Source organism: Podarcis bocagei (assembly GCF_964188305.1).
Source record: "Podarcis bocagei genome assembly, chromosome: 6".
Lineage (NCBI taxonomy): Eukaryota > Metazoa > Chordata > Lepidosauria > Squamata > Lacertidae > Podarcis > Podarcis bocagei.
The window spans coordinates 66,982,016-67,003,072 of record NC_138130.1 but is presented as its reverse complement, the minus strand read 5'-3'; the positions used below and the strand labels follow the sequence as shown (position 1 = coordinate 67,003,072).

Below are 21,057 nucleotides of genomic sequence, written 5' to 3'. Positions count from 1 at the left end.
GCCTGCAACTCTCCCCAAGCAGTGGGAACGTTCCCGCTGCTTGGGGAGAGATCCGCGAAGCCTGCGCGTGCTGGGATCAGCGCGCGCAGGCTTCGGGATGCCTGCAACTCTCCCCAAGCAGTGGGAACGTTCCCGCTGCTTGGGGAGAGATCCGCGAAGCCTGCGCGTGCTGGGATCAGCGCGCGCAGGCTTCGGGATGCCTGCAACTCTCCCCAAGCAGTGGGAACGTTCCCGCTGCTTGGGGAGAGATCCGCGAAGCCTGCGCGTGCTGGGATCAGCGCGCGCAGGCTTCGGGATGCCTGCAACTCTCCCCAAGCAGTGGGAACGTTCCCGCTGCTTGGGGAGAGATCCGCGAAGCCTGCGCGTGCTGGGATCAGCGCGCGCAGGCTTCGGGATGCCTGCAACTCTCCCCAAGCAGTGGGAACGTTCCCGCTGCTTGGGGAGAGATCCGCGAAGCCTGCACGTGCTGGGATCAGCGCTTGCAGGCTTCGGGATGCCGGCAACTCTCCCCAAGCAGTGGGAACGTTCCCGCTGCTTGGGGAGAGATCCGCGAAGCCTGCACGTGCTGGGATCAGCGCTTGCAGGCTTCGGGATGCCGGCAACTCTCCCCAAGCAGTGGGAACGTTCCCGCTGCTTGGGGAGAGATCCGCGAAGCCTGCACGTGCTGGGATCAGCGCTTGCAGGCTTCGGGATGCCGGCAACTCTTCCCAAGCAGTGGGAACGTTCCCGCTGCTTGGGGAGAGATCCGCGAAGCCTGCACGTGCTGGGATCAGCGCTTGCAGGCTTCGGGATGCCGGCAACTCTCCCCAAGCAGTGGGAACGTTCCCGCTGCTTGGGGAGAGATCCGCGAAGCCTGCACGTGCTGGGATCAGCGCTTGCAGGCTTCGGGATGCCGGCAACTCTCCCCAAGCAGTGGGAACGTTCCCGCTGCTTGAGGAGAGGTCCGCGAAGCCTGGAGAGCGAGAGGGGTCGGTGCGCACCTACCGCTCTCGCTCTCCAGGCTTCAGCGAAAGCCTGCATTCGCCCCATAAGACGCACCCACATTTCCCCTTCATTTTTGGAGGGGAAAAAGTGCGTCTTATAGGGCGAAAAATACGGTATACCATACCTTGTTATAAAATTGAAGATGAGTGCCCTCTGGTGGCTTATCAAAACTAACAGGTGTCTCATCAGCTTCACTTGATTGAGACTTTGGGCTGACAGGAGTGGATGGAGGGCTGTTAAATGGAGAAACCATTACTTTTAGGCCAGGGCTTTTCGGAGAAGCTCCTGGCAGCAGGGCAGCTGGAGCAAATGCCAGATTGGCCTGTAAAGAAAAGAAAACAGTTGTGCCTCAATATTATCACCCCACCTATTACCAAAAGTTTGTTCTGGATGTGAAGTACACTTAACAGATTGATATATTAACACACATGTTCTCAATTGTTTGTCTTAACTCAGAACCCAGGTCTCAATGCCACACTAATCGCTGTCACTGGACACATGCATTTGGTGGTGGCAAGTTCCCATTGGCACTGGTGGGTTGGAAGGCAGAGAGATCAATGGTAGATGGAGCCAGAGCAACCAACAGGCAAGGCCAGCCCCCTTCCTCTCCCTGCTGAGTTCTACAGAAGCTACACTGAAACTCAGGAGGAAGAAGCTGACAGACAGTGCTCCATTCGTCCTTATGGACCAACTTGCGCTGTATACCGAAGTACCTCTCAGAATCCTGTTCGCTTTTTCATGTGAGGCATGGAGCCTATGGCCTTCATCAATCCCCACCAGCATAGCCAATAGTCAGGGATGATGGGAGTTGTAGTCCCACAACATCTGCAGGATCAGAGGTTCTCTACCTGCCCCACCCCCAAGCTTCCAGAATGACCTACTGCCCACCATTTGGAAATTACTATTGTTTAACATGACCGTAGGGGGAGCCCTTGCTCTTAAAACATTTGTTTAAACAGCAAATGTATCTAGCAGTGACATTGTTAACAAATTATCTGTAGAAGAGAAGATATGACAGGATAGTTTCCCTTCCCAAATAGCTGGATCCAAAGACTATTCTTGTGTCAGTGAAAGCCTGAAGCATTTTCCAGCCCTTCAGCCAAGAGAATATATCTTCAGTGGCTTGGCACGGGAGAGCTTGTGAACAAAGCCATAATAATATTAGATTTAAATCTCTCTATCCATCTTCATCAAGAGAATGCTCCTAAGCTTCCAGTGTTGTGAAATCTTTCTCACTTCCAGTCCAGATGACTACCAAAAATACCACAGGAGAAAAGCATGTGGTTGTGATGTTGTTCATGTCTGAATCCCCAGATAATGCAGCTGTTAAGGTGACCAGTGTAGCTGAAAAACCTGGGTGTCATTAGCAGTGCAGTGATATGAGGAAGCTCATATTGCTGGGATCCTGGAATGCTTTTGTAGTGGATTACTAGGGCCAAGTTCACAATACCAATAGCATGAGCTGGGACAAAAACAGACGCTCTCATCTTTAACAATTAGCCACACTAGCATCAAGCAGGCATTACTGACAGAAGCAAATACAATTTCAATTTTAAAAGCACATGGAAAGTGATAAAAAGGGGAATACATGTATAGCAAAGATGACTAACCCTTTTTGTCCCCAAAGCCACATTCACCTGTAGCCAATCCTCTGAGGATCACATGCTAATGGTGGATATGGCTACCCCATACACTCACATGTGTACATAACACACACAGCCCCCCTCTGCAGCTGATGTATGCTGATCAATCAAGGTGAGGGCCCCACCTCATTCATCAAATTATTGATCCCATGACAAGTTAGGGGATGATTTACATCCTATTAAGGTACTGGGCTGGGTGGTAATTTATTAAACATTTTTTCTTTCTGCTGTGACTAACAAAATCAGTGAGGTGTTTTGGGGGCCCAGAAATATTTACTTGGAGGAGCTGAGGGGATAGCTTTCCTTGGAGTATAGGACTGCATCCTAACTTGTAATGCGTACGTAATCAGATCTTACCTGTAGCTTTTCAATTAGGGGAGAGCTTTTTACCTTAACCTTTAGAGGATGTGAAGCATTTGGAGATGGCTTCTGTAGAAAGAGAAACAGGAGACTGCTGCAAATAGGCAGTTTGCTACACATTAAGGTTGTGTGTGCATAAGGCATGGAGAAAGGTGGAAAAGGAACAAAATGAGCTGTCGTTATAATCCTTCTGATAATGAATTTACCTTATAAGTCAACAATGGCCACAACTGGGCTCCTGAGAAATAAGAGGGAAACATCAGCATGCATGTGGGAACCTCAAGGTGGGCAAAAGGTGGGTTCCCCAACAGTTTTAGGGGAAAAGACGGCCTGGCCTTAGCATGCTTGGCAAACACAGATGCCTTGGGCCCCTTAGGGTCTATTGCTGCTGTTTCCACCTTAGGGCAGCCCAAGGTATTTTTGCTGCCTAAGGTGAAGGCAGGGTGTTTCTGCCCCTCCATTTCATATCCAGAAGACAAGCAGTCTGGATTTTTTTTTTCTATACTGGTGACAGGACAGCATTCTTGACTGTACTTGAGGGCAGCAGGCAAACTTAGAGGGTGCAGGCCAGGCCTCATGGCATGCACTTGATGACTAGATATTCTACTAGTTTTGCATTAAAAAAACAACAAAAAACATTCTGATGTATTTTAAATTTTGTATTGTATGCTTAAAAAAAAAATTTAAGACAATTTTTGTAGTGACAAATATAATAAATAATATAACATTGGACCATGTGTACATGTACACCCATCTTCTTCTGGAACAGCTGGGTTGTTCATAGAGATATGTGGCTTCTGTGTTCCTTTATCCTTTTAGATTAGCCTTCCCCATCTTTGTGTCCTCCAGATATTTTAGATGACAACCTACACCAGCACCAACAAGCATGGCTGTGCTGGCTGGTGCAGATGGGAAAACATATGGAGGGCACCAGTTTGGAGAAGCCTGTTCTAGATCTCAGCTAGAAAACCAGTTCAGATTCTCCAAGCAGACTGATGCTTATTCTAGTTGTATATGATCCAAGCAAAGCTGACATCTCATACTGTCCAGATAGACAGAGCTGCCCTTTCATGTCCCATATGCTACACAGCAACACTAGCCTTAACTTTAATGAGGTAGGGCACCCATAGGTTAGCCTGAAAGCTATCTTTCTTCTAGTAGTAGTGAATTTATGCAGCTGTGCAATGGCTTAGCAGTATCAGTGGTTCGTGTGGATGGAATCATGTCCCAGTGGTAGAAGGAGAGCACCAATTGTGTCTGTGCACCGTTGTTTGACCTGTAATAAGATTGACTTTCCCTACTCTGTCAGCATTGAAGGATGCCATTGGGATCTAAAGTGACATAGGAAATGTGTAGCATAACAACATCAACCTGATACTCATTTAGTCAGCCAGCCCACCCATCATACTAACCTCTGGACCATTACATCTTTAGAGAGACTGACACTGCTTACAAAAGGAAAGGAAACAATAACTTCTTCAAAACACTGATACTTACCAGCTCACCATTCTGGCCAAGCTCTGCCTTGTTTGTGTGGAGAGGAAGGGAGCATGGTGGTTTTCTACGGGTTGGTTTAGTGACTGGTATCTAAAAATAGAGGAGCAGCTTATCAATTGACAGAAGAGGAAGGAAGGAAAATCAAATGGAAAATGCAATCTTTATATCGGGAAAGGACCTAAGAGCAGATGGTTGGGGAAAGCTCTTGAGATGTTACTGCCTATTTAGCAGAACTCCACTACAGTAATGTCTCTCAAGACAGATGGAGGCCAACAACAACAATCATTATTTTGCTAGACTCACCTGTCTTTTCTGTTCTGGACAAAAAGAGTATAATCATGATTTCTGTTTCCTTTTGTTTCTTGTTAGAAATATGCAATGCTTTCTCCACTCAACAAAATTACTACACTATGCTGGGCAGAAAGTGTCACAGTCACCTACTGCATAGTGTCTATAACATTACTAGGGACGCGGGTGGCGCTGTGGGTAAAACCTCAGCACCTAGGACTTGCCGATCGCATGGTCGGCGGTTTGAATCCCTGCGGTGGGGTGCGCTCCCGTCGTTCGGTCCCAGCGCCTGCCAACCTGGAGCGTCTGAAGGAGTGTCTGAAGGAGCGTCTCCACCCCCATCGTTCTACCCGGACACTGAGGTCCAACACCGAGGGCCTTCTGGCGGTTCCCTCACTGCGAGAAGCCAAGTTACAGGGAACCAGGCAGAGGGCCTTCTCAGTAGTGGTGCCCTCCCTGTGGAATGCCCTCCCACCAGATGTCAAAGAGAACAACAACTACCAGACTTTTAGATGACATCTGAAGGCAGCCCTGTTTAGGGAAGCTTTTAATGTTTGATGTATTTTAATATTCTTTTGGAAGCCGCCCAGAGTGGCTGGGGAAGCCCAGCCAGATGGGCGGGGTATAAATAATAAATAATAATAATAATAATAATTATTATTATTATTATTATTATTATTATTATTATTATTATTATTATTATTATTATTATTTGCTCTCACGTACAAGCAATCATTTTCCCACAATAATTATTATTATTATTATTATTATTATTAACCTAGCAGTTTGAAAGCACCCCCGGGTGCAAGTAGATAAATAGGGACCGCTTACCAGCGGGAAGGTAAACGGCGTTCCGTGTGCTGCGCTGGCTCGCCAGATGCAGCTTGTCACGCTGGCCACGTGACCCGGAAGTATCTGCGGACAGCGCTGGCTCCCGGCCTATAGAGCGAGATGAGCGCACAACCCTAGAGTCTGGCAAGACTGGCCCATACGGGCAGGGGTACCTTTACCTTTTATAACATTACTGATAACAAGTGACACAACTCTCTCCACATGCCTGCGCTGTGTCTCAAGGCAAAGTAAGGAGAATAAATTGTTTTCTGAGTTCACTAGCTCCTGTGAAGCAACAAAGCTTGTTGCATTTGAAAGCTTTTTCATAACTGACTGTCACCAAGCAAGACTTAAGGTGCAAAGTTATATTCACAAGTACTATCAGACTAGTTGCAAGAACTTGTAACAGTAAGGAACAAGGGGATGAGACTCGGGGGCAATTTTGCAAGTGCCTGTGAAAATGGTATTTGCAGTTCTTGCAGCTGTAAACTGAATGAAAATATATTAAGGAAATATACCGGTACTACAGTGGTTCCTGATTATCAGCACCTTTGAGACCTTTATGATGCATGCTCTAATTGAATTTTAACCTCTGCACAATCCTGCTCCTGCTACAAGCCCTGATCTGGTAAAAATTGTGCAGTATCCTATTAATACATCATTGATACGAAGTGGGTAAAGGTGTTACTGCTTGCATATGCATCCTTAAAAATAAACCATAGCTTGTGTGCGCTCCCATGTAGGAGAGGGGGTGCTTAGCTTACAAAATAATGATGAAAATGGAAGATTTACAAACAATTAGAGATGTGTGTCTGTGTTGATAAGGCTTTTTTTTACTGGTGTCACTGGTGTTATGGAATGCACTTCTTGCTGAAGTTTTAGAGGTCCTATCTGTACTGGCACTCCACTGGCTTTTGAAGACACACCTATTTAACACAAACATTTCTTTGATCTCTTTGCAATGGTCTATTTTAACTGCTGTGTTGTTTTAATGGGATTGTTTTGTTGCATATTTTAATTATGAATTTATTAATTTTTAAAATGATTTAATAGGATTGCTTCCTGGTGCATTTTAATTATGGTTGTTTATATTTTAATACTTGTGTTATTGGTTTTTAGACTTGTAAACAGCTTAGAAGCCTATTTTGGCATTCAGTGCTTTATATATTAGATAATGCTGCTACTAATGATAATACAAAACAGGCACCATAGCAATGGATTTGCTACTCTGAAGAAAGAATTAAGACAAATTAGTAAAAATAAATAAAAATGCAAATTTATTGTGTAAAAGTGTTAGGAAAATTCTAAAAATCCCAACTCAAGGCATTTTTTGCATGCAAACACACACCCTCTCTTCTTGCACTGTTGTTTTCTGAAACTGAAGATTTCATTAATTTTGTACAGTTTAGTGCCAGCAGCAATTGGCACAAAAGAAAATCTAGTTGCAGACCATTTCATCCAACAGCGAAACTAGAATAGTGATGCAAAATAAATAAATGCATTTCTGTGATTAATAAAGCATAAGCACACATGATTTACATTATTATTAAATTTGTATACTGCCCTTCATCTGAAGATCACAGGGTGGTTCACTATATAAAAGTACAAAATGGGAACACAAAATACTTAACACAACAAAAACAAATCAATAGTCCTCCTCCCACAAACACATTGCGAAGTCCATAGAACGTTTTATCAGCCAAAGGCTTGGTTATAGAAAAACATTTCCCCAGGTGCCTAAAGATATGCAGGTGCCATGTGAGCCTCTCTGGGAGAGCATTCCACAAATGGGGTGCCACCCTCTGGGCATCTCATGGAGGGGTCAGATGAAGACGGGCTTCAGATGATGATTGCAGGATCTGGGTCAGTTCATATGGGTAGAGGTGGTCCTTGAGGCATTGCAGTCCTAAGCCATTAAAAGCTTTATAGCAGCAGCCACAGACCGGAGGGGTGGCTGATAGGGCTACCATAATTCCCCTGGTTGGAGGGAGGCCTGGCACATGGCACAGTCACTAACACCATACCTCCCCTTTCCCAGAACCACTGTGATTGGGGTGCCCCCTGCTCTCCCCAGCTCCTGTCTTCCCAGGCTCATCTTACATCCCTTAATTTAAAAAAAAACACAGCCAAACCCCCCTCAAATTTTAAAACACACAAGTTTAAAAGTACTGTACAGTAGTTTAAAACAATTTAAAATATTTTAAACAACTAGGGCAAGGCCTTTCCCAGAGAAAATGATGTTATGTGGGCAGCCCTTGCCTCCCCCCAAAGTCGCTCCCCCACAAAGGGGAGACTTCGCCAGACCAGGTAATTATATAGCCCCGACTCCCCAGGTAGATTGAGCCTAGGCAGACTCTCAGTCAGTCATTCAGCAGGGGTTGGTCAGGCTTCCCTAGGCCAGCCAAAGGTATGAAAATGCCAGCTTCCTCAAGAGGAAGAGGAATTCCAGCAGCTGTGGAGGAGGACCAGATGAACAGCTCGCCCCCTTCGCTGATGGTCTCTCGTTCCTGCTGCCTTCGAGAGTGAAACATCAGTTCTCCAGATAGCCTGTCACTCAATTTCCCTTTCCTTTGTGGTTGAGTTTCAAACTATTTTAATGCTGCCTCTATAACAGGAAGTGTTATTGTTTATTGTTAGGTTTCATTATTATTGTGTTTTAATATTTTTTTTTTTTGTAGTAAGCCACCCAGAGAACGTTTGTTGATGGGCAGCTATAGAAATCCACATAACAATGATAATTGTACCTAACCTCCTTTCCAGACAGAGATGACTGATCTTGGAATTTTCCAGCCAGCTTTGCCACCGAGGGAGTTGTGGACTTCTCTTCCACCATGTTGGTTCCTGATTGCTTGTCCTGAAAAAAGACCAGAAACAAAAAGCTTGTCACTGTATGAAAAATATGGCAATCAGTGGAGATTCTGAAGCTAAAAACAATTATTATAAAGCAACAGGGGCAGTCACATCCAGCTGTCAGGAAGTCTTTGAGTGATAGCCAACTAAGCTATACTCAGACTAGACCTATTGAAACATGGGTGTAGCCAGGGGAGTGCAGGGGCAGTTGTCCCCCCCCCAATCAAGTCAATAAATAAATAAAAATACTTAAGTAACTGACGAATTGTGTCTCAGATAACTCAGATCTGCCCCCCCCTAAAGTCTGCCCCTGAAAAATAAATCCTGGGTACGCCCAGGTATGAAAATCAATAGACTTACATTAGGGGTTAGCAAGGTTTACCTTGCCTGGGCCGGTTCACTCCAGTGGAGATCCCTCCATGGGCCAGATCGCGGGTGTGCATGAGAGTGCGCACCCGCAATTTCCAGCGTCTGCGCAGACACGATTTCTGGCACCGCAGAAGCGAGTTCCTGCGCTGCGCTGCGCCGGTTTAGCACAGCATGCAAGGACTCGCCGAGCAGGCGGCTCGGTTCGGGGGTGGCTCATGGGCCGGTTAAATGACCCCCGTGGGCCGCTTGTGGCCCATGGGCCTTAGCTTGCCGACCCCTGACTTTCATCTATTGCTTTCAGTCGATCTACTCTGAGTATAACTTAACAGGGCATGTTAACCTTTGTCTATTATTCAGCATGATGATTTGACTTATTCTCTGTTGAAATGTTGGAAATCTTATTTTGTGTGTATGTGTGTGGGGGGTTCCATATTCATTTTCAGAGTGGCTTCCTCCCTTTTCTGTTTTTATACAGGGTGAGGGAGTTTGAAGTATCCCAATAAATAAAGGTAATGTTCGGGGCAGGCGACTGGGGGGGGGGGGCAAGGCATAGTTGCAAGAAATTGGTTTGTGGGAGAGGATGGGAAACTTAAGCCCCTGCCCTGTTTGGTGTTTCCCTCCTTTATATGCTACGTAGCCCAGGCCATTTTTACTGGCAGAACTCCTTTATAGTTCTGGAGTCCATCTAGGGAGAAAATGCTCAAACTGGGGAAAGGGAAAGACACCCCCCCACACACAATTTGACCCATATTAAGAGCCCCTTGAGGTATTCTAAGAACAATAGCTAAGTGGCACAGTACAAAAAGGAAAGGGACCACCAGGCCCACTCTGGATCTCCTGTAATTCAAGCACTGTTTAAAACTGCTTGAGGGGGAGAGTTATTGGCAGGAGAGAATTGGCAGGCAGTAGAAAGGTTAAACAACTCCCACCCCCTTACCCTCCAATTCTTTCCTGCAAGAGCTGGGAACTCTCTGTTTCCCTCATAACTTCTATTTCCGCCCATATTGTTCCCTATGTGTGAGAAAGAGGTTTGTCCTTCAATTCACAGGAGGCAGCTAGCATACCATTCTAAGATTAGACAAGAGCAAACTAGCTATGGACCGTGGCCTGCAGGATTGGCAGCTGCAGATGCTCAGATTATGCTCCCAAATATCACAATTAAAGGAAAACCTTTAAAACAGAAATGCATATACTAGGGTAAAGTGTACATATGCACACGTTACTGAAAACAGCATTAAAATGTATCATATTAGGGGAAATAATTTTGCAAAAATGTGTACAATAGGCAAAATTATTTATAAACATATGTAGGTTTGGCTAAATTAGGACTAAAATGCTGATGAATTTTTATGAAGAAAGACTTAAAAGAATAAATCACCAACTGATCTGGAACTTAAAACTGGAAAAATTAAAAACTGAAACTGAAAGATTTGTCCATTCCCAGCTGCTACTTCATTTTAACAATCTTGAGATTGTTCCAGGTTGGGTCTCTATATCTCTGTAGTATTAATATTTGACCTCACATTTGGCCTCTTTCTGAGAATCACAACCATATCTATGAGTTCTCTGTCTGATGATGATTGGATAACTATTTAAAGTCCCCAACAACAGCAGAGCATTACACCAAAGGGTTGAGGTGGGTGGAATTAGTGCAAAGTTGATAGCACAATCAGATGGAGCAGAGATGCAACAGGGAAAGAGTGAGACTTCATTGGAATCTTGTGCCAACCCACAAATCTGTCCTGCAACATTGCCAGCAGAACACTACACGTGCAAAAGGGGTGGCATAAACATTCCCAGGCAAGTCAGTGGATGTCCCCAAGAAACTATCCCCCCACTTTCCCTCAGAACTGCAGTGGAAGGTAGGATTCCACCTAACTCTGCAGCCCATCACGTCACAAAGGAAGAATCAATATGATTTTTGCCCATGGAAGTATTGCATCACTAACCACCTAGAATTGTTGGAGGATATCCACAAGTGTGCAGATCTATATATATTATATCAACTAGTAATTTGCAAGAAGGCAAGAAGCAGAGAGGGGGAATAAACTGACAGTTTTCACTACCAGGATAAGTAAATAGCAAGCTTGATCAGGAGTTGGGATGAATAGCAAAGTAGTCAAGTTTCCAAATGACACCAAATTATTCACAGGAAGATTACATCCCAAGCAGACTGAGAAGAACTCAACAGATCTCTACATATTGGATGACTGCCAACAAAATGGCAAATGAGATTAAACGTAAGTGAGTGCAGACTGATATATCCCGGTACAAAAAAAGAGAGAAGAATCATCTAAATTGACTATAACCACTCAAGAAAAATGATTCTGAATCACTGAAAATGTTAGCTCCATGTGTTGCACCAATGCTAAAATGAATATTCAGAAATGAAAATAATACCATTACAGTGGTACCTCGGGTTACATACTCTTCAGGTTACATACGCTTCAGGTTACAGACTCCGTTAACCCAGAAATAGTACCTTGGGTTAAGAACTTTGCTTCAGGATGAGAACAGAAATCGCGTGGTGGCGGCACAGCGGCAGCAGGAGGCCCCATTAAGCTAAAGTGGTGCTTCAGGTTAAGAACGGACCTCCGGAACGAATTAAGTACGTAACCAGAGGTACCACTGTATATAAATCTACACTTGTGCCATGCTGTATGCAGCTCTGGTTACCCCATCTTTAAAAATATACCAATGAATTGGTGAGGTACAGGAAGGGGTATCTAGAAAGATCAAGAAGCGGAACATTTTCTCCACAACGAACTGCTTAAAAACTGGAGTTTTAATTATTAATATTGTGGACAGTTACAGCAGCCTCATACCAAGGCAGACTATCAGGTCATATTTGCATACAGTTTAAGCACATACAATACACCTACTACACAACTTTGTTTTCACAGATGAGAGTCTTGTGGACATTGTAAGAAACAGAAAATAGTCTAATTTGTATATGGTTCCTACCTAAAATTTGTGTTTCTTTAATTTTAATCTAATGTGTCTTTAATAATAATAAATATGTGCTTTTGTACATCTGATATGTACCATGTAGGTATCATACACAACAGGCTGAAACTACTATATTTACAAAAATATGCCGGATATTAAGAGCTGGAAAAACAGAGTCACACAGCTCTCAACAGCCAGTATCTTAAACACAGTAACGGTGACAATATTTGCAAAGGATAGCTTATTATCATAATCCCTCTTAGTAAAAAAAGAAAAGAAAAAAAAGAGTTGCAATGGGGAAAAAAATTCATCCAGCTGCATCTGTGAGTGTCAGGGAAAGACACTCAGAGGAAGTGGGCCTTGTTCCCACAAGATAGTGGAATGACCCTGAGGCTAGCTTTATCAAAACTTAAGTTTTTCTCTTCTCTTTAACTTTTCCTTCCTTCTAGAATAAGCAGTCTCATTTACAAACAGTGAAGGAACAAGAAGATTGATACTGCTGTTTGTGCTTTACAATTCTTAAAATAGTTGAGAGGTATTTAAACATGGGAAGAACAAGGGCCAAGACTACAGATAGCTTGAAGAAGGACCACAGTTTATGGTCATATATGGTATATTGCACATTCTGAAAAGTTAACAGACATCCGGTTAGCTACAGGCCAGGCCAAACCTGACATTTTTGAAGCAACTTGGTTCCTTTCATGTCCTTTAATTGTCTGTGGGCAGCATTAGCCAGCTAGGGTCCCAGGAATCTATTGAGCATTGCTGGATTATTTTAAAGAGAAGATATACATAATCATCTATGGTAACAAAGAACAAAAAAGACAACCAACAGAGTAAGATCCTGCCACTGCCAGTTCAAGTACATACAAAGACCAGGGAGGGGACTGAAAAGTAAACACCAGTAACAATCATGGATGCAAAAAGGAAGCAGCAACGCTCAAGATTCCTGGGACCCTATGATACTGAGACACACACACAGTATATGGTACTTGTTTCAACTGAGGCAATTTACACACCATGCATTTCAAGCAGATGACTTTCCACAAGGAATCCTGGGGCCTGCAGTTAGTTAGTGTTGGATTGCAATTTAAACAGAAAAACTTACACTGGTCAGAAAGCTCATTCGTATTTCAAATGCCTCTTTCTCTTTACATATTAACTATGGTCTGCCATTTGTAATATATATGTAGTGAGAGACTCATAAACAATGGTTAAATTGCATGTCACATGTGAAAATGGTCTCAAAGGGCAAGCATTTAATTTGTTCTTTTACCACAAATATATTGCTTCAATTGTTAAGTGGAGGCAAGTGTTCTAGTAACTTAAAGAAGAAGCCAGTAAAGAAAGTTGGTGAAAAAAACAGAAAACAAGTAGGCAGAAACAGTGACCCCCCCCCACTAAAATACTGTTTAGGGGTACTCTCATTTTGACTCAAGAAAATCACCATTTTATAGTTCAAATCAGGAAAAATAACTACAATAAATGGACAAAAGTACAAAGATTCACAAAATGTTTACAGGTATGCGTCATCCCCCCAGAAAAAAAGCACTGGACAGAAAGAATACTTGCTCAAAAAGAGAGTGAATCAAGAGAGCCTCTATTGAGATTGTTAACTCTCTCCATGGGCTCAGCCAAGGCAGAAGTTACTCAGGAAGTGGGTAGACTCATGTTGGTCTGTAGATATTCCCCTAGAAGGAAATTCCACAATGACTATTCTGATTGGGAGCACAAAGGAGCAAGCAGGGGGCCCTGCACAAGAAATAGCACATATTAAGAGTTGAGTAAACAAATCGCTCCATTCTTACCAACTACACTGATCTCTGAGGGAACATCCTTTTTCTACAGCCGGCTTTAGTTTTATTTCCCCCTCTCCGTATGTCATGACATTTGGCAATCTGATGCACTCCTTTGTAAAGAGGAAATTGTGCAATTTTTCTTGCATCCTCTGCAGTTAAGCCTCTGTTGGTGTTTAATAAAAAAGTAGCTGCAAATAATCAAAGCTAATATACTCAGGCTCCCAGTGCAACCCTTTCTACAAATTAAAGGTTGCTTTTCAGATGGCTGAAGTTCTTTTGTTAAAACTTCCATGTGTTTTACAAGTTGAACCCTTGCTGTTAAAAGTAAGCACCACTGAGTTCATTGGTGCTTGTTCCCAGGAAACTGTACAGGATTGCAGTCACACTGATCCTGATAAACTTACAGTAGTATGTTATATACTGCTGTTCCTTGGTGTAGGTGTGTATAATAACAGATAAAACACAGTTGCCTACATTTTGGGATTTTTGTTGGACTGTGACTATAGGGTCTGTCATGATGTGCTCTTGTATTTCAGAATTTACCACTGGGGAGGAGGGGTGGGTGGAATTTTTTAAAGCAGTCCATCCCCTAGCAAATATTAGTATTAATTGTAATGACAGTTTCCTACTCGACAATTCTCTAACTCGTGTCATATTTAATAATTGTAAAAGTGAATAGCTAATTATTTGACAGTGGTGGACAGAATTCAAGATGGTGGCAGTTCTGGGAAAGACGTAAATATTATTACCCTAATTAAGATGCGGGTTCTCAATATTTTCCTACAACTCTTTAAAGTTCTTTCAAGGAACAAAACTTATTTTGCCAGGACCACCAAGAATAATGCCAATAGTTAAGAACGATAATAAATAATCATGGAACTAAACAAGTGCATAAAAATATTCAAATGTAGATATATCAGTGTTAATGGAGATGTTTTGCCTGAAATTAATACCTGAAGTTGTCAAAGGCAAACTTTAATAAAGTTGCAGGAAAAGCAGAGACTATAGCTGACCTGATCTGCCTTTCCCAGGTGAGTTAAAGGAAACATTCAGGAACAGCAGGAGAGTATGAAGGTAAAAATATTGGCTATCTTTCCTATTTAAAAGCAACTGTCTCTACAGTTTGAATAATGAACAATATTTCTATTCAGAATATTGTTTTCATAGAATTCTGTCCTTTTCTCATTGGTTCTATAACTTCTTTGCCTGAGCAATGTAGAATAGCATTACACTGTGTCAAGAGTTCCCGTGACAGCTACAAGTTCAGAAATAGAACCTGGACAGAAAGATGCCCATTCTCTGTTCGCAGTTTTTCTCATGAGGGTAAATTTGAGTGAAGGCTAAACTTGGGTTAGCTTAGAAGGGGTAATTTGCTTTGGGGCCTCTAGGAACACTCAGCTGTGTAGAAAATGTAATGCTGTACAGTATTCAGAATTGCTAAAACTTGTCTGAGGGAAAGCGTTATGCCGTGCAGACTAATACCACTGAAACACACAAGAGCCAGGAAGAGCCTTATATAGCACAGTTATGCACAGTTACCCAGTAGGAGTTTTTAGCTGATGTTAAGTTTTTGAGTCAGGATTTACAGTAAGTGTTATGCTTTTCTTCTTTCTGTGGTATGCAAAGAGCAAGCGGGCCCTTCTCTTTAAATATTGTCTGTGCAGATTAGTGAAGTTGGCAAAATTCATATGCGTTAACCCAACATGGAAACATAAATCCCTTTATACTTTTATTTTGTATTTTTGTGAGTAACTTGGGTACCTCATTTCGAGACAGAAAGATGGACTAGAAATGTTTTTAATAATAATACTTTATGTGTACATAGCAACTTTCTGAGGTAAATGTGCATGACTTGTTCCATTTTACAAAGAGGAGGAGATATTGCATACCTGAGGGGAAACAGAAAGAAATGGCCACATTTACAATAATTAATGAAGTCCAAATTTGCATTAAGACTGAAATTTTAAACATACTTTGAAGTAAATCAAGTTGAAATCACTAAGGCTCAATTCCTGATTAGCTTGGTTTAGGATCTTTCTGGATACTAAAATTAAGGTTGCAATTCCATGCACACTTACTGGGGAGTAAGTCCCATTGCATTTAATGGAGGTTAGCTCTGAGTAGACATGTATAGGATTTCACTGCACCTGTTCCCAGCAGATTCTCAAACGTTTATGTCTTCTGCCAGAACAAAATGCTTCCCTACTTGTATCACTGTTCTTCCCTTAGGAATCCCTTTAATCTTGTATCATATAACAAGGCGAACTGAAGGTAGGCTGTGGTTCACCAGAGGATCTCTGGCCAATTCCTGGTGGACCACCTAGTGCCTGCTGGTTGCTAGGATTCAAAGTAAAGAATGCTGGATTAAATTATCCTTGGGTTGATTATCTGCTTTAAATCAAGAGTGCATGCTCAGTACCAGCTATGCATTAACTATTGAGATATCCTGTGTATGCCCTCTTGTTTTGTCAATATAAAAGGCTTCAGTTCACCACAGTGAAGTGAACAGTAGTGGACAGTGGGGCACGACATTCACCTGACCTACGGTTTCACAGGACCTCTGGTTGCCCGAGTTCCTGCTATGTACTGTGATAGGGGTGTAGTGGGAGTGAGCTTGGTGTAGTGCAAACACACCATTGAGAGTATCAGATGTTGGGGGGGGGGGGTCACCTGTGAAATGTGCAACCACTAATCATCTTCATTTTTAATACTTCTGTATCAGTCACTTCAGCCCTCACATTTTTTTCCCACTCCTTTTAAAACCATTTTGTTAATAAATATTAAATAGTAAAATAATTTTTTAATGTACCGTATTTTTCGCCCCATAAGACGCACCGGCCCATAAGACGCACCTAGATTTTAGGGGGGGAAATAAAGGGAAAAAAATTTATTTCCCCCCCCAGGTGCGCTGCGCTAATCCAGAAGCTTGGGGCAAGCTGAGGTCAGCGCGCCCCAAGCTTCTGCGTGCCGGCAAGCAGTCCGCTGCCGCCCCAAGCCTCCCGCACCCGGCAGGAGGTCCCGCCGGGTGCGCAAGGCTTGGGGCGGCAGCGGACTGCTTGCGCGCACCTAGAAGCTTGGGGCGTGCTGAGCTCAGCACGCCCCAAGCTTCTGCATGCCGGCAAGCAGTCCGCTGCCGCCCCAAGCCTCCCGCACCCGGCAGGAGGTCCCGCTGGGTGCGCAAGGCTTGGGGCGGCAGCGGACTGCTTGCGCGCACCTAGAAGCTTGGGGCGTGCTGAGCTCAGCACGCCCCAAGCTTCTGCATGCCGGCAAGCAGTCCGCTGCCGCCCCAAGCCTCCCGCACCCGGCAGGAGGTCCCGCCGGGTGCGCAAGGCTTGGGGCGGCAGCGGACTGCTTGCGCGCACCGAGAAGCTTGGGGCGGGCTGAGCTCAGCTGGCCCCAAGCTTCTCGGTGCGCGCAAGCAGTCCGCTGCCGCCCCAAGCCTCCCGCACCCGGCAGGAGGTCCCGCTGGGTGCGCAAGGCTTGGGGCGGCAGCGGACTGCTTGCGCGCACCTAGAAGCTTGGGGCCAGCTGAGCTCAGCCCGCCCCAAGCTTCTCGGTGCGCGCAAGCAGTCCGCTGCCGCCCCAAGCCTCCCGCACCCGGCAGGAGGTCCCGCTGGGTGCGCGAGGCTTGGGGCGGCAGCGGACTGCTTGCGCGCACCTAGAAGCTTGGGGCGGGCTGAGCTCAGCTGGCCCCAAGCTTCTAGGTGCGCGCAAGCAGTCCGCTGCCGCCCCAAGCCTCGCGCACCCGGCGGGACCTCCTGCCGGGTGCGGGAGGCTTGGGGCGGCAGCGGACTGCTTGCCGGCATGCAGAAGCTTGGGGCCAGCTGAGCTCAGCCCGCCCCAAGCTTCTAGGTGCGCGCAAGCAGTCCGCTGCCGCCCCAAGCCTCCCGCACCCGGCAGGAGGTCCCACCGGGTGCGCGAGGCTTGGGGCGGCAGCGGACTGCTTGCGCGCACCGAGAAGCTTGGGGCGGGCTGAGCTCAGCTGGCCCCAAGCTTCTCGGTGCGCGCAAGCAGTCCGCTGCCGCCCCAAGCCTCGCGCACCCGGTGGGACCTCCTGCCCGGTGCGCGAGGCTTGCAGACACTCGCCCGAAGCAGGGGGAGCCCTCCAGAGGGCTCCCCGTGCTTCGGGCGACAGGCTGCCGCCCCAAGCCTCGCGCACCCGGTCGGACCTCCTGCCGGGCGCGCGAGGCTTGCAGGCATTCGCCCCATAAGACGCACCCCGATTTCCCCTTCATTTTTGGAGGGGAAAAAGTGCGTCTTATGGGGCGAAAAATACGGTATTTGTCACTCCAAGGAGGGAAACCTAAGGTCTGTTGTGGACATGCATGCAGGTATTTGTTTACGTGTGTGTGTGTTTTAATTTTTTTAAAAAAATACATGGTTTTTTTATATACCAGATTTACACAAAAGAGCAGTTAAAAAAAAAAATCCAACCCAGGCAAGGATTTGGTGTTGCTCGCATGAAATGCTGCTGCTTCCTTTCCTCCTCTTTGCCTTTATTTATTATCATTTATTATTATTATCATTTATTAAAATTATATACTGCCCTTCATCACAAGATCTCAGGACAGTTTACAGAACAAAATAAAAGATAGAAACACAAGTAAATAATTAAAAGAAAACCAACAAAACAACAACCCCTCTCTCCCACCTCCTGCAGGCAATTTTAAGCTTAAGTGCAAGTTATGCACAAAAACAGTTTTGTGTAAAATAGCTGCTTTAAAAATAAAAAATACTGGGAATGTGCCTTCAGCAAGAACCTGGTAAAAAGAGGCAGGTTGCAGCCTTTCCTTTGGGCTGATGGAAACAAAATGGAAGTAGGTGGTGTGACAAAAGGTGATACCCAGTGAAACAAGTAAAACCATATACACAATGCGCGTCAGTGCATCCACTGTTAGGTAACATAACTTTTATATTGAATTTTCCCGTCTTACTGGATTATCCGCTGATTGGGAAAATCTGAAAGCAGCAGTGGGGGCAGGCAGGCTGTGGCCGATATCGTGTGGACACTGTGCAAAAAAAGCAAGAGACAAGTGGCTTCAGATCCACATTCGACTCCAGTGTGAATGTACCCAAAGTAACATTTTGAAAAACATGGCCCCAAGAACCTCTTTGAACCATTGAGACAAGTCCCCTCCCCCAGCATATGAACTAAATTGTTATTTTGAATGGATAGCTTTTTATTATTTAAAAGCTGTAGTAGCTAGCACGTAGTTATTTTTGAGTGGCAGCAAGGCAGCATATATGTAAATAACATTGCACATTACACGTTTTGTTTCTCTGTCACATGTACAGCTTGATTTTCTAGACTGAGGCACAGTGTATTTTGTAAATTGTAGGTTTCTTATGTAACTAACGGCATATAACCACAATGTCCTTTCATAACAATAACATTCTAATCTAAACAAGAAGTTCTCTATACCCCAAACTATACATGATCAGCAAATTGTGTACAGAGAAAAGGTGTAAAATGTTGTGAATAAATCAGGCCAGAAAAATGTGAATCCAAATAATGGAAAACGGAATCAAAGGGGGCAATAGAAGCAGGGCATTTAATTCACAGTGCCACAATAACCTGGAAGGAAAGGTATCATCCTTTATTTATTTATTTATTATTTATTTAAAAGGGTTCTATACCACCCTTCAGAATAATCTCTAGGGCAATTAAGCTTACTAATGAAAGTACTAACACAGCTGTGAGGGAAAGCATACTGGGTGAACTCCAGATAAGAAACACTCAAAGTATGCCCACTGGTTTCAGTTACCCTTCTCCAAGTATGACTAACACTGGACATTACCCATGATTAATAATACGAGTGGGGAACCTCAGGTGCAGGGGCAAAAAATTAGCCTTTTAGGCCTATCTGGCCCTCAGGATTCTTGCCCCTCACTGGCCCTGCTCTACCTCCTTGAGTGCTTTTGCTGGGTTGGAATGTGTCCTTGAATAATGCATCCCCTGGATGGATGGATGGATGGATGGATGGGTGTGTGTGTGTGTGTGTGTGTGTGTGTGTGTGTGTGTGTGTGTGTGTGTGTAGAAACCTCTTGAGTTTTGCATGGCTTGAATATAAAGGCATCTGCTGCTCTACCCATTTTTGCCTCTGGCCAAAGATATATACCTTGTATAAAGTTGCCCATGAGGGAATGTAGCCCTCAGGCTGCAAAAGACTCTTCACTTGGTTTATAGTAGCTTATGAAAAACGGAACGTAAGGATTTGTTATTAAAATTGTGTCATAAGGTGAAATATGCAAAGATCTAAGATCACACAGGAAGCCACTCCAATTCTATACATACCCATTGCACTCAGTAGCACTTACTTCTGAGCAATGTGGATTATTTTAAGGGACAGCAGCTGTACTGCGAAGTGACCATTTTGTCCTGGAATAAGTGGCGACCCTCCCTGAAGAGAACACAATAGCAAGCAGTGGTCCTCCTAAGAGGGTGTGTGCAAATATACAAAGTTAGAAATAGCCAAGTCTTGGAACTGTCTCAGTTTTTACTCCACAGGACAAATAGCATCACTGGCTTCCTTCCTTCCTTCCACAGCTGGCAACAGCTGTTGTAAACATTGGGCCTCAGCTTGTCTGGACCAGGGTATCCTTTATTCTCTGAAGTATTCGCAAGCCTGTCCTTATTACAGAATGTTTAAAGCTCAGAGATGGTTGTGCCAAAGTGAAGAGAGTACTAATAAACAACCCAAAAAACAAGAGTGGGCTAATCCAGTTAGAAGCCCAACAACCCCATCTCCAAAAGTTTAATCATTTTTTTTCTGTGTCTCCAAAAAATGCAAAGTTCATTTTGGTAAACATTGCTCTTTTGTTTGGTGAACGAAGGTTTTAAAACTTTTATCTTCTAAACTAGAAAATTATAAACTCTCAGCTATCATATGGATAAGTAAGACCTCGCCTACACACTGGCTGGCAGTGCTCCACATGACGAGGAACTAGGAAATGGAAAACAAGGCTACACATTATGGTCATAAGTGTGTAAAACTCATATAACATGAACATATGATTTTCCAGTGGACTCCTTTGATGTGTAGACCAACCCCCCCTCCCCCATGCCACTCTTTGTTGATCTCTGGTACTTCAGCTGTGAAGTCATATGTCTCTCATTCTGGGAAGAACCCGAACAGCAAGGTAGATTTCTTCACTGTTATATGTTAAAAACCATTACTTCCCTTCTTCTGAAGCAACTTCTCTCCCATGATCTCAATATGCAAGCCTTTGGCTGCTCACCACTATCTCCACCCCTTCCTCAGCCCATGAGACTAGTTAATGAGGGAAGGGAAAGCAGAATCGCCCAAACAATACAAATGATTTTCAAGTAACAGCTTTAGTGCAAACAGTACTGTATTCTCAGACTCTTTACAGTGCCGTTTCCAAACATGCACTTTGTATGTTTATAATAATGGATCAACACTTGTGCCTTAATTTTTCAATTCTCCTTGAGGACATGGATATAAGAACTATTATGATGATCTCCT

General features: G+C 44.2%; 1 protein-coding gene and 1 long non-coding RNA gene across 5 annotated transcripts in view; one reads left to right on the top strand and one right to left on the bottom strand.

The window, feature by feature from the left end:
- LOC308590052 overlaps positions 1-21,057 on the top strand; it is a 45,286-nt gene that overhangs the window by 12,340 nt on the left and 11,889 nt on the right. The gene's annotated exons all lie outside the window — the stretch shown is intronic.
- The window catches only part of RCSD1 (RCSD domain containing 1), a 30,490-nt gene that overhangs the window by 2,934 nt on the left and 6,499 nt on the right, over positions 1-21,057 (bottom strand). The window contains exons 2-5 of the mRNA XM_081199685.1: positions 8,353-8,457; positions 4,485-4,574; positions 2,985-3,056; positions 1,109-1,306 (exon numbers count right to left, since the gene is read on the bottom strand). Of these exons, the coding sequence (XP_081055811.1) occupies positions 1,109-1,306; positions 2,985-3,056; positions 4,485-4,574; positions 8,353-8,457 (465 nt within the window). The remainder of the gene's footprint in view (positions 1-1,108; positions 1,307-2,984; positions 3,057-4,484; positions 4,575-8,352; positions 8,458-21,057) is intronic.